This window comes from Pristiophorus japonicus, chromosome 7, assembly GCF_044704955.1.
Source record: "Pristiophorus japonicus isolate sPriJap1 chromosome 7, sPriJap1.hap1, whole genome shotgun sequence".
Taxonomy (NCBI): Eukaryota; Metazoa; Chordata; class Chondrichthyes; family Pristiophoridae; genus Pristiophorus; species Pristiophorus japonicus.
In genome coordinates, this window is record NC_091983.1 from 251904943 (window position 1) to 251916063 (window position 11121).

Here is an 11121-nt window from a genome sequence, read left to right on the forward strand (position 1 = left end):
GCCTCGGGTCGGGGCGGGGGGGGGGGGAGCGGGTGTCGGGTCGGGGGGGGGGTGGGGGAGCGGGTGTCGGGTCGGGGCGGGGGGGAGCGGGTGTCGGGTCGGGGCGGCGGGGGGGAGCGGGTGTCGGGTCGGGGGGGGGTGGGGGAGCGGGTGTCGGGTCGGGGCGGGGGGGAGGCGGGTGTCGGGTCGGGGGGGAGCGGGTGTCGGGTCGGGGCGGGGGGGGGGAGCGGGTGTCGGGTCGGGGGGGGGAGCGGGTGTCGGGTCGGGGGGGGGAGCGGGTGTCGGGTCGGTGGGGGGGGGGAGCGGGCCTCGGGTCGGGGCGGGGGGGGAGCGGGTGTCGGGTCGGGGCGGGGGGGGGGGGGAGCGGGTCTCGGGTCGGGGCGGGGCAGGGGGGGGAGCGGGTGTCGGGTCTCGGTCGGGTCGGGGGGGGGGAGCGGGTGTCGGGTCGGGGGGGGGGAGCGGGTCTCGGTTCGGGGCGGGGGGGGGGGGAGCGGGTGTCGGGGCGGGGGGGAGCGGGGGGGGGGGAGCGGGTCTCGGTTCGGGGCGGGGGGGGGGAGCGGGTGTCGGGTCGGTGGGGGGGGAGCGGGTCTCGGGTCGGGGGGGGGGGGGGGGGCGGGTGTCGGGTCTCGGTCGGGTCGGGGGGGAGCGCCGGTTTCGGTTCGGGCGGGGGGGAGCGGGTGTCGGGTCGGGGGGGAGCGGGTGTCGGGTCGGGGCGGGGGGGGAGCGGGTCTCGGGGCGGGGGGGGGGAGCGGGTGTCGGGGCGGGGGGGGAGCGGGTGTCGGGGCGGGGGGGGGGAGCGGGTGTCGGGTCGGGGGGGAGCGGGTGTCGGGGCGGGGGGGGGGAGCGGGTCTCGGGTCGGGGCAGGGGGGGGAGCGGGTCTCGGTTCGGGGCGGGGGGGGGGAGCGGGTCTCGGTTCGGGGCGGGGGGGTGGAGCGGGTGTCGGGTCGGGGGGGAGCGGGTGTCGGGGCGGGGGGGGGAGCGGGTCTCGGGTCGGGGCAGGGGGGGGGAGCGGGTGTCGGGTCGGGGGGGAGCGGGTGTCGGGGCGGGGGGGGAGCGGGTGTCGGGTCGGGGCGGGGGGGAGCGGGTCTCGGGTCGGGGGGGGAGCGGGTCTCGGTTCGGGGCGGGGGGGGGGAGCGGGTGTCGGGTCGGGGGTGGAGCGGGTCTCGGGTCGGGTCGGGGGGGGAGCGGGTCTCGGGTCGGGGCGGGGGGGGAGCGGGTCTCGGTTCGGGGCGGGGGGGGGGAGCGGGTGTCGGGTCGGGGGGGGAGCGGGTCTCGGGTCGGGGCGGGGGGGGGAGCGGGTCTCGGTTCGGGGCGGGGGGGGGAGCGGGTGTCGGGTCGGGGGGGAGCGGGTGTCGGGTCGGGGGTGGAGCGGGTGTCGGGTCGGGGGGGGAGCGGGTGTCGGGTCGGGGGGGGAGCGGGTGTCGGGTCGGGGGGGAGCGGGTGTCGGGTCGGGGGGGGAGCGGGTCTCGGGTCGGGTCGGGGGGGGGAGCGGGTCTCGGTTCGGGGCGGGGTGGGGGAGCGGGTGTCGGGTCGGGGGTGGAGCGGGTCTCGGGTCGGGGCGGGGAGCGGGTCTCGGTTCGGGGCGGGGGGGGGAGCGGGTGTCGGGTCGGGGCGGGGAGCGGGTCTCGGTTCGGGGCGGGGGGGGGAGCGGGTGTCGGGTCGGGGGGGAGCGGGTGTCGGGTCGGGGGGGGAGCGGGTCTCGGGTCGGGGCGGGGGGGGGGAGCGGGTGTCGGGTCGGGGGGGGAGCGGGTGTCGGGTCGGGGGGGAGCGGGTCTCGGGTCGGGGTGGGGGGGGGAGCGGGTGTCGGGTCGGTGGGGGGGGAGCGGGCCTCGGGTCGGGTCGAGGCAGGGGGGGGAGCGGGTCTCGGGTCGGGGTGGGGGGGGGAGCGGGTGTCGGGTCGGTGGGGGGGGAGCGGGCCTCGGGTCGGGTCGAGGCAGGGGGGGGAGCGGGTCTCGGGTCGGGGTGGGGGGGGGAGCGGGTGTCGGGTCGGTGGGGGGGGGAGCGGGCCTCGGGTCGGGTCGAGGCAGGGTGGGGAGCGGGTCTCGGGTCGGGGGGGAGCGGGTCTCGGGTCGGGGGGGGAGCGGGTCTCGGGTCGGGGGGGAGCGGGTGTCGGGTCGGGGGTGGAGCGGGTCTCGGGTCGGGGCGGGGGGGGGGAGCGGGTGTCGGGTCGGGGGGGGAGCGGGTCTCGGGTCGGGGCGGGGGGGGGGAGCGGGTGTCGGGTCGGGGGGGGAGCGGGTCTCGGGTCGGGGGGGGAGCGGGTCTCGGTTCGGGGCGGGGGGGGGGAGCGGGTGTCGGGTCGGGGCAGGGGGGGGGAGCGGGTGTCGGGTCGGGGGGGGAGCGGGTCTCGGGTCGGGGCGGGGGGGGGGAGCGGGTCTCGGTTCGGGGCAGGGGGGGGGAGCGGGTGTCGGGTCGGGGGGGGAGCGGGTCTCGGGTCGGGGCGGGGGGGGGGAGCGGGTGTCGGGTCGGGGGGGGAGCGGGTCTCGGGTCGGGGCGGGGGGGGGGGAGCGGGTGTCGGGTCGGGGGGTGGAGCGGGTGTCGGGTCGGTGGGGGGGGAGCGGGCCTCGGGTCGGTGGGGGGGGAGCGGGCCTCGGGTCGGTGGGGGGGGAGCGGGCCTCGGGTCGGGGGGGGAGCGGGTCTCGGTTCGGGGCGGGGGGGGGGAGCGGGTGTCGGGTCGGGGCAGGGGGGGGGAGCGGGTCTCGGGTCGGGGGGGGAGCGGGTCTCGGTTCGGGGCGGGGGGGGGGAGCGGGTGTCGGGTCGGGGGTGGAGCGGGTCTCGGGTCGGGGCGGGGGGGGGGGAGCGGGTGTCGGGTCGGGGGGGAGCGGGTCTCGGGTCGGGGCGGGGGGTGGAGCGGGTGTCGGGTCGGTGGGGGGGGAGCGGGCCTCGGGTCGGTGGGGGGGGAGCGGGCCTCGGGTCGGGTCGAGGCAGGGGGGGGAGCGGGTGTCGGGTCTCGGTCGGGGCGGGGGGGGGGAGCGGGTGTCGGGTCGGGGGGGGAGCGGGTCTCGGGTCGGGGCGGGGGGGGGGGAGCGGGTGTCGGGTCGGGGGGGAGCGGGTCTCGGGTCGGGGCGGGGGGTGGAGCGGGTGTCGGGTCGGGGGGGAGCGGGCCTCGGGTCGGTGGGGGGGGAGCGGGCCTCGGGTCGGGTCGAGGCAGGGGGGGGAGCGGGTGTCGGGTCTCGGTCGGGGCGGGGGGGGGGAGCGGGTGTCGGGTCGGGGGGGGAGCGGGTCTCGGGTCGGGGGGGAGCGGGTGTCGGGTCGGGGGGGGAGCGGGTCTCGGTTCGGGGCGGGGGGGGGGAGCGGGTGTCGGGTCGGGGGTGGAGCGGGTCTCGGGTCGGGGCGGGGGGGGGGGAGCGGGTGTCGGGTCGGGGGGGAGCGGGTCTCGGGTCGGGGCGGGGGGTGGAGCGGGTGTCGGGTCGGTGGGGGGGGAGCGGGCCTCGGGTCGGTGGGGGGGGAGCGGGCCTCGGGTCGGGTCGAGGCAGGGGGGGGAGCGGGTGTCGGGTCTCGGTCGGGGCGGGGGGGGGAGCGGGTGTCGGGTCGGGGGGGGAGCGGGTGTCGGGTCGGGGGGGCGTGGGTCTCGGGTCGGGTTGGGGCAGGGGGGTAGCGGGTGTCCGGTCTCGGTCGGGACGAGGGGGAGCGGGTCTCGGGTCGGGTCGGGGGGGGGAAGCGGGTGTCGGGGCGGGGGGGGGGAGCGGGTGTCGGGTCGGAGGGGGAGCGGGTGTCGGGTCGGGGCGGGGGGGGGGGGGGGAAGCGGGTCTCGGGTCGGAGGGGGAGCGGGTGTCGGGTCGGGGGGAGCGGGTCTCTGGTCGGGGCAGGGGGGGAGCGGGTGTCGGGTCTCGGTCGGGACGAGGGGGGGAAGCGGGTGTCGGGTCTCGGTCGGGGCGGGGGGGGGAGCGGGTGTCGGGTCGGGGGGGGAGCGGGTGTCGGGTCGGGGGGGCGTGGGTCTCGGGTCGGGTTGGGGCAGGGGGGTAGCGGGTGTCCGGTCTCGGTCGGGACGAGGGGGAGCGGGTCTCGGGTCGGGTCGGGGGGGGGAAGCGGGTGTCGGGGCGGGGGGGGGGAGCGGGTGTCGGGTCGGGGGGGGGAGCGGGTGTCGGGTCGGGGGGAGCGGGTCTCTGGTCGGGGCAGGGGGGGAGCGGGTGTCGGGTCTCGGTCGGGACGAGGGGGAGCGGGTCTCGGGTCGGGGCGGGGGGGGGGGGGAAGCGGGTCTCGGGTCGGAGGGGGAGCGGGTGTCGGGTCGGGGGGAGCGGGTCTCTGGTCGGGGCAGGGGGGGAGCGGGTGTCGGGTCTCGGTCGGGGCGGGGGGAGCGCTTCTCGGGTGTCGGGTTGGGTCGGGTCGGGGGGGGGAGAGCGGGTGTCGGGTTGGGTCTGGTCGGCGGGGGGGGGTGGGGGGAGCGAGTGTCGTGTCTGGTCGGGGGGGGAGCAGGAGCTGGCCGTGGGAGGAGCCTCATACACGCAGCCCCAGTGAGGCCATTGGGCCAGGGCTAGGGGCTGCGTGCTTCGGGCCCCTCCCACACAGTTCGGCGCCTGGAGCTACTGCACTTGCGTGCCGACTGTAGCGCGCATGTGCAGAGGTCCCGGCACTGTTTTCAGCGCCGGGACCTGGCTCCGCCCCCCCCACAGCTCGTGCTGGCTGCGCCGAGTGCCAGAGGACCTGTAAGTCGGTGGAGAATACCGAGGATTTTTTTAGGCGCCGTTTTAGGCGCGAAAAACGGGCGCCCAGCTCGTAGGGGCGCCCGTTTTTTTTCTTGTGGAAACTTGGGCCCAATATTACAAAAAGGATATAGAAGGTGTAAAAAAGACTTAGATGGATGATAGCAGAACAGAGAGGTTATAGCCATCAGGAAAGACTGAACAGGTTAGGGCTCTTTTCTCTAGACAAGGAAAGACTGAGGGATGACCCAAGGGCTCTTTAAAATTATGAAGGGGTTTGATAGAGTGGATGTAGAGAAGATTTTTTCCCCACTTGTGGGGAGTCTTGAACTAGTGAACATAAATATAAGACAGGCACTAATAAATCCAATAGGAAATTGAGGAGAAACTTCTTTACCCGGAGTGGTTGGACTGTGAAACCAGCCACCACATGGAGTTGTTGTGGCGAATAGCAGAGATACATTTAAGGAGAAACTATTTTAACACAGGAGGGCAAAAGGAATAGTCGGATCTGCTGATCGTTAGAAGAGGAGTGTTGGAGGAGGCTTGTATAAAGCAGAAACAGTTGGAAAGAATGGCCTGTTTCTGTGCTGCAAGTTCGATGTAATTCTATGTCATGCTTACCCTGACTCTGGAGTCCTTGTGTCCCAGCAGTTTCTTGTTATTCTCCATGATTACGGTGGCGATGATCTTGTTTAATGCCACCAGCAGTAACCCGAGCACAAGGGCCCCTACGAAGGCCACACCAACCTGCTGGTACAGAAGGTAGAGAGCGATACTAAACTGAAAGGGAAGACTCCACACCTCATGGAAGCTGGGAAAGAAATTTACTGTCCGGTCAGTGTCAGTGCTCATGAAGTTGACAATCTCACCCACGGAGAATTTGGACAGAGTGGTGGCATTGATACGCAGTGCTTTGCGGTAGATGGCAGAGATTATAGCTGACCGGACCAATAGGCAGACTTTCATGACTCGGTAGTTAAACTGGTTGAGGAGGATGGCGCCTATAAAGGTGCTGAGAAACAGCCCCAGCGTGTACCAGATGCCCCTGGTTATTTGCTTGGTGCCAGACTCCATGAAAGAGAGTAGCAAGTTTAAAAGCAGAGGCCCTGCAAAGGCCAGCATGTTGCCTGCAAACTTCAATAGCCCCAGGCAGTAATAATGACAGCCGAAGGCTTTATGCAAGACAGAGTGCAGCTTCACTTCCACATCGGTGTCCGCAGATGTGGCCTCTTCCTGGCTTTCCTCAGATCGCCGGCGGTCGCTCTGTGAATTCCTGCGGATGCGCTGACTGCCATCGGGTTTTGGTTTGTATTGCTTGTTTTTCTTGCTCGATGCCTTCGCTAACACACACGCCCGCCAGCATTTCCGAAAATGTTCTTCGATGTTGTGGGTACGAAGTTTGGGCGGCAGCTGAAAGACATTGTCGGGCTGGGAAAGCTGTCGATTGTGGCCACGCTTCATCAGGGGATTCATCCAGAAATAGAAGAGGCAAGAGATCCAGCTTGCCCCATCTTCAGCCACCATCTGTCCCTCGGGCGCCGCAGTCCCACCCTGCAACAATGGCTCCCGCTCCGAGCTCAAGTCATCTCTTGCAGGATGGGAGGCGACCAGCACAACGACGTAGGCAAGAAGCAAAGTTAATTCTGCACAGATCAAAATGAATCTCAGCCAGCCCGACAGGTATTCTGAGCATGTGATCCGGCCATGCTGGCAATCCCCGATCAGAATGATGATCAACGCAGGAGCAGACAGGACAGCAAAGAATGGCAGGATTGCTGGGCCCAGCGAGGGTCCATACTGCGACTTGCTGAGTGCGATCGCTGCCAGACCATGGACGAGCCATGCTATCACAGCAACAGAGTCCACCAACACCTCCAGCCACAGAGTGCGCAGGTTTGGGATAAAGATGATTGTCAGTCCATCAATGAGGAAAAGAGCCACCATAACGAAAGAGATGATGATCCTGCATTCCCAGCTCCATGTGAAATTCTGCCAGCGGGATCTGCCGAGAAGAGTCACATTTAGAAGATTTTAAATAACTTTCTTTTTAAGAACATAAGAAATAGGAACAGGAGTAGGCCATACGGCCCCTTGAGCCTGCTCCGCCATTTAATACGATCATGGCTGACCTGATCATGGACTCAGCTCCACTTCCCTGCCCGCTCCCCATAATCCCTTATTCCATTTTGTGATCAAGATGAGAGATACTGGCACTTAGCAAAGTATTATTTTTAATTTTGGGCATTCAGTGTCAGCATTGAGCATTCCCAGTTCAGGTACGGCATTTAGATGCAGGGAAGCTTGCTCTACACTACCCCTGAAATGTAACTCAGCCTCACTCCTGAACCAGGTACCATTTGTCCTGTTTGCAACCAGCCAACCTGCGGCCTTTGAGTGAAGTTGCCCATTTAGAACCAAATTGGAGAGAGTTTTATGCTTTGGACCTTGCGTACTAGGTCGTGGGCTAAGACTCTTCCATCTCTTTCACTCGCAGCCAGCAAACAGGTGGTACATTCAGTGCACCATTCTGGGGATGGGGTTTTTTAAACTTGAATATATAAAATAAGTAATTCATAGGAAAGTCTTAGCTTTAAATTGTTTTACTGAGTAAAATCTAAATCTTACATCGAAGTTACAACACATAAACAGGCCATTCAGCCCAACCAGTCCATATCGGCATTTACACTCAACAACAGCAAATAGTTCTACTGACATTTTTTGAACCGGTTCCACTATACCTGCGACCCCATATCTGCACCATCAGTAATATTGCCTATTTCCAGCTCTGGAACATCGCCCAACTATCTGAGTGTCCTATTTGACCCTGAGCTGAGCTTCCAACCTCATATCCTCTCCATCACCCCCAGAATAGCTCTGCCCCTGGCTCAGCTCATAAGAACATAAGAAATAGGAGCAGGAGTAGGCCATATGGCCCCTCGAGCCTGCTCCTCCATTTAATAAGATCATGGCTGATCCGATCATGGACTCAGGTCCACTTCCCTGCCCGCTCCCCATAACCCCTCATCGGTTAAGAATCTGTCTATCTCTGTCTTAAATTTATTCAATGTCCCAGCTTCCACTGCTCTCTGAGGAAGCAAATTCCACAGATTTAATACCCTCTGAGAGTAGAAATTCCTCCTCATCTCAGTTTTAAATGGGCGGCCCCTTATTCTAAGATTATGCCCCCTAGTTCTAGTCTCCCCTATCAGTGGAAATATCCTCTCTGCATCCACCTTGTCAAGCCCCCTCATAATCTTATACGTTTCGATAAGATCACCTCTCATTCTTCTGAATTCCAATGAGTAGAGGTCCAACCTCCTCAACCTTTCCTCATAAATCAACCCCCTCATCTCCAGAATCAACCTAATGAACATTCTTCAGAGCAAGTGTCTCCTTTCGTAAATATGGAAACCAAAACTGCATGCAGTATCCCAGGTGTAGCCTCATCAATACCCTGTATAGCTGTAGCAAAGACTTCTCTGCTTTTATACTCCATCCCCTTTGCAATAAAGGCCAAGATTCCATTGGCCTTCCTGATCACTTGCTGTACCTGCATACTATCCTTTTGTGTTTCATGCACAAGTACCCCCAGGTCCCGCTGTACTGCAGCACTTTGCAATCTTTCTCCATCTGCTGCTGCTGTAACCTTCATCCATGCCTTTGTTACCTCTACGCTTTACACCAACGCACTCCTGGCCGACTTCCCGTGTTCTATGCTCCGTAAACATGAGGTTGTCCAAAACTCTGCTGCTCGTGTCCTAACTTGCACCAAGTCCCGTTCACCCATCACACCTGTGACCACTGACTTACACTGGCTGCCGGTTAAGTAACGCCTCGATTTTAAAATTCTCATCCTTGTCTTCAAATTCATCCATGGGTTCGCCCTTTCTACCACTGTAATCTCATCCAGCCCCATAACCCGCCGAGATATTTGCTCCTAATTCTGGCCTCTTGAGCACCCGCTGATTTTAATTGCTCCACCATTGACAGCTGTGCCTTCAGCTGCCAAGGCCTAAAGCTCCGAAATTTCCTCCCTAAACCTCTCCGCCTCCTTACCTCCTTTAAAACGCTCCTTAAAACCCACCTCTCTGACGTTGGTCAACTGCCCTAATATCTCCTTATATGTCAAATTTTGTTTTACAACGCCCCTGTGAAGTTTTACCACATTAAAGACACTATATAGATACAAGTTGTTGTTGTTCTTCATCTACCGATCCAATCTAATCTTGAATGTTGACATAGTCTCTGCCTGAACCACTAACCCTGGAAGTGAATTCCACAGCCTCCCAACTCTCTGTTTTTCCTGCCCTCTGTTCTAAATCACATGTGTTTAATCTTGTATCTATGACCCTTAATAGATAAATGGACTGCATGTAGCCACACAGAAATCAGCCAGCATCCTTGCCTCACCGGAAAGTGCTTTAACGTAGACAGCAAGTGAAGAAAGGATTGGGCTCAGCTGTGATGCTCCTCCCACCTATGAATACTCTACTCACAGTGCCAAGTTTCACACATAAATAATGGGCACATAACCGAGGTACCATAGAGGGAGAAACCAATGCCCACACTACACTATTCTGTCCAGGCATTTATTTCATACCATGGCACCACATAACTCCACAATTCAGAACCAGACACCTCCTCCCCCTAATCTACCCTGAGATCATCTGAACGTGAACAGTCTAATCAGACCACTGCACTGATATAATAGCACAGCTTTGGCACTCACATACCGAGGGGTGTTGAGGTAGCAGGCACTGGCAAAAGCCAGAGCGATGTTTGGCAGCACGTTAAGGACCAACTGAGTGAAGCAATACCCAACACTGCCATTGTACCACACTGGAAATGGGTTAAGACGATCGGTGTCACACAATGCAGCCAGGAAGTCAGCCATGCCAGGGTAGAAACCACAGCATCAGGGAACAACTGGGAAAGGAGAGACAGCACATTGTATTAATAACGTAGCAAGCTCAGAATCAGATCAGTCTTACAAAGTGGACACGATCGACACAGCGGCAGCAACAGGCTGATAAAGGCATTACCTTCCCTCAAAAAATCAGCAAACTTTTGAATAAATATGCTCTTTAAGGAATATACTAGGTTTCACTGATAGCTCGGTGAGCAAATGCATCACCCAAAGTGTGGTCGGAGCCGAAAGGTCCAATATTCAATTCCCAGTTAGTCCCGAGTTCAGCGAGGACAGGGCTTCGGGGCTGCTACAATTAGCACCAACTTCCAGGGTTCGGGAGCAGCAAATCAACTGGGCTTCTGACCGCTGCTGTTGGAAATGCACCTGGGCCCCAGGCCTGGAAACTACCCCACCTTCAGTGGGAGACACTCAATAGTAACCAAGAATGGACACGTCTCCCCTCCCAATCTCAGAGGCACCCAGGCCACTTGCCTCGGCACAGACTGTGGACATTGTGTTGCGTGGGTCTCACTGTCCGCTGGAAGCTCTGGGGTGAGCAGGGAATGTCTGTAATGTAGAAACAAACACTAATCAGCGGTAGAGAGCGAGTTTGCTTTCTCCCGCACTCGGGAAGCTTGGATTTTCGCGGTTACTTTTTCCCAGTCAAAGTCTGGAGCTGATTTGCAACTTTAATGAAATAAATACACAAGTGGGAGTGGTGATACCCAAAACATCAGAGTTAAAATGATGCTTGTGGCTGTATAAAGCCTGGAGTTAAATATTAGGGAGACGGCCTCGCTACTACAACGTATCCCTCCCACCGGGCGATTAATGCAGTTATCATTCGCTCCTCGCCAGTTGGCATTTTACCGGCGAAATGGAGGAAATCAGTGAAGGATTGCAGTGGGCTGGTGCCGGAAACAGGATGACTCCTCCCTTCGCTGCTGACACAGCCTCCCAATAACGATGCTCTCTGGCACCAAGATGGTTACTTTTCAATGACTGCCAGCAGGCTGAGAGAGCACCCCCCCGAGTACCGGAGGCTCCAGCTCAGCTCAACAGTACTCGTCCTCTGCTGTCGGACTTCCACACCTCGAGCACGGGCCATTTTCATGTGAGCCCGGGCTGCCTGAGCAAGATGTTGCAATCGTTGTTATAGTATCATCATAGGCACTCCCTCGAATCGAGGAATACTTGCTTCCACTCCCAAAGTGAGTTCTCTGGTTACTGAACAGTCCAATACGAGAGCCACAGACCCTGTCACAGGTGGGACAGTCATTTGTCGAGGGAAGGGGTGGGTGGGACTGGTTTGCCGCAGGCTCCTTCCGCTGACTGCGCTTGACCTCTTCACGCTCTTTTGCGTTGAGACTCTAAGACTCAACACCCTCCCGGATGCACTTTCTCCACCTCCAGCGGTCCTGCCAGGGTTTCCCAGGTGTCAGTGGTGATGTCGAACTTTATCAGGGAGGCTTTGAGGGTGTTCTTGTAATGCTTCCGCTGCCCACCTTTGGCTCGTTTACAGAGCTCCACATAAAGCATTTGCTTTGGGAGTCTCGTATCTGGAATGCG

At 62.2% G+C, this 11121-nt stretch overlaps 1 protein-coding gene across 1 annotated transcript in view; it reads right to left on the bottom strand.

Annotated features, from left to right (window-relative positions):
- LOC139266721 (ATP-binding cassette sub-family C member 10-like) overlaps positions 1-10500 on the bottom strand; it is a 12786-nt gene extending 2286 nt beyond the window's left edge. The window contains exons 1-3 of the mRNA XM_070884306.1: positions 10423-10500; positions 9377-9569; positions 5265-6645 (exon numbers count right to left, since the gene is read on the bottom strand). Of these exons, the coding sequence (XP_070740407.1) occupies positions 5265-6645; positions 9377-9537 (1542 nt within the window). The 5' untranslated portion in view covers positions 9538-9569; positions 10423-10500. The remainder of the gene's footprint in view (positions 1-5264; positions 6646-9376; positions 9570-10422) is intronic.
- Between the last annotated feature and the right edge of the window lie 621 nt (positions 10501-11121).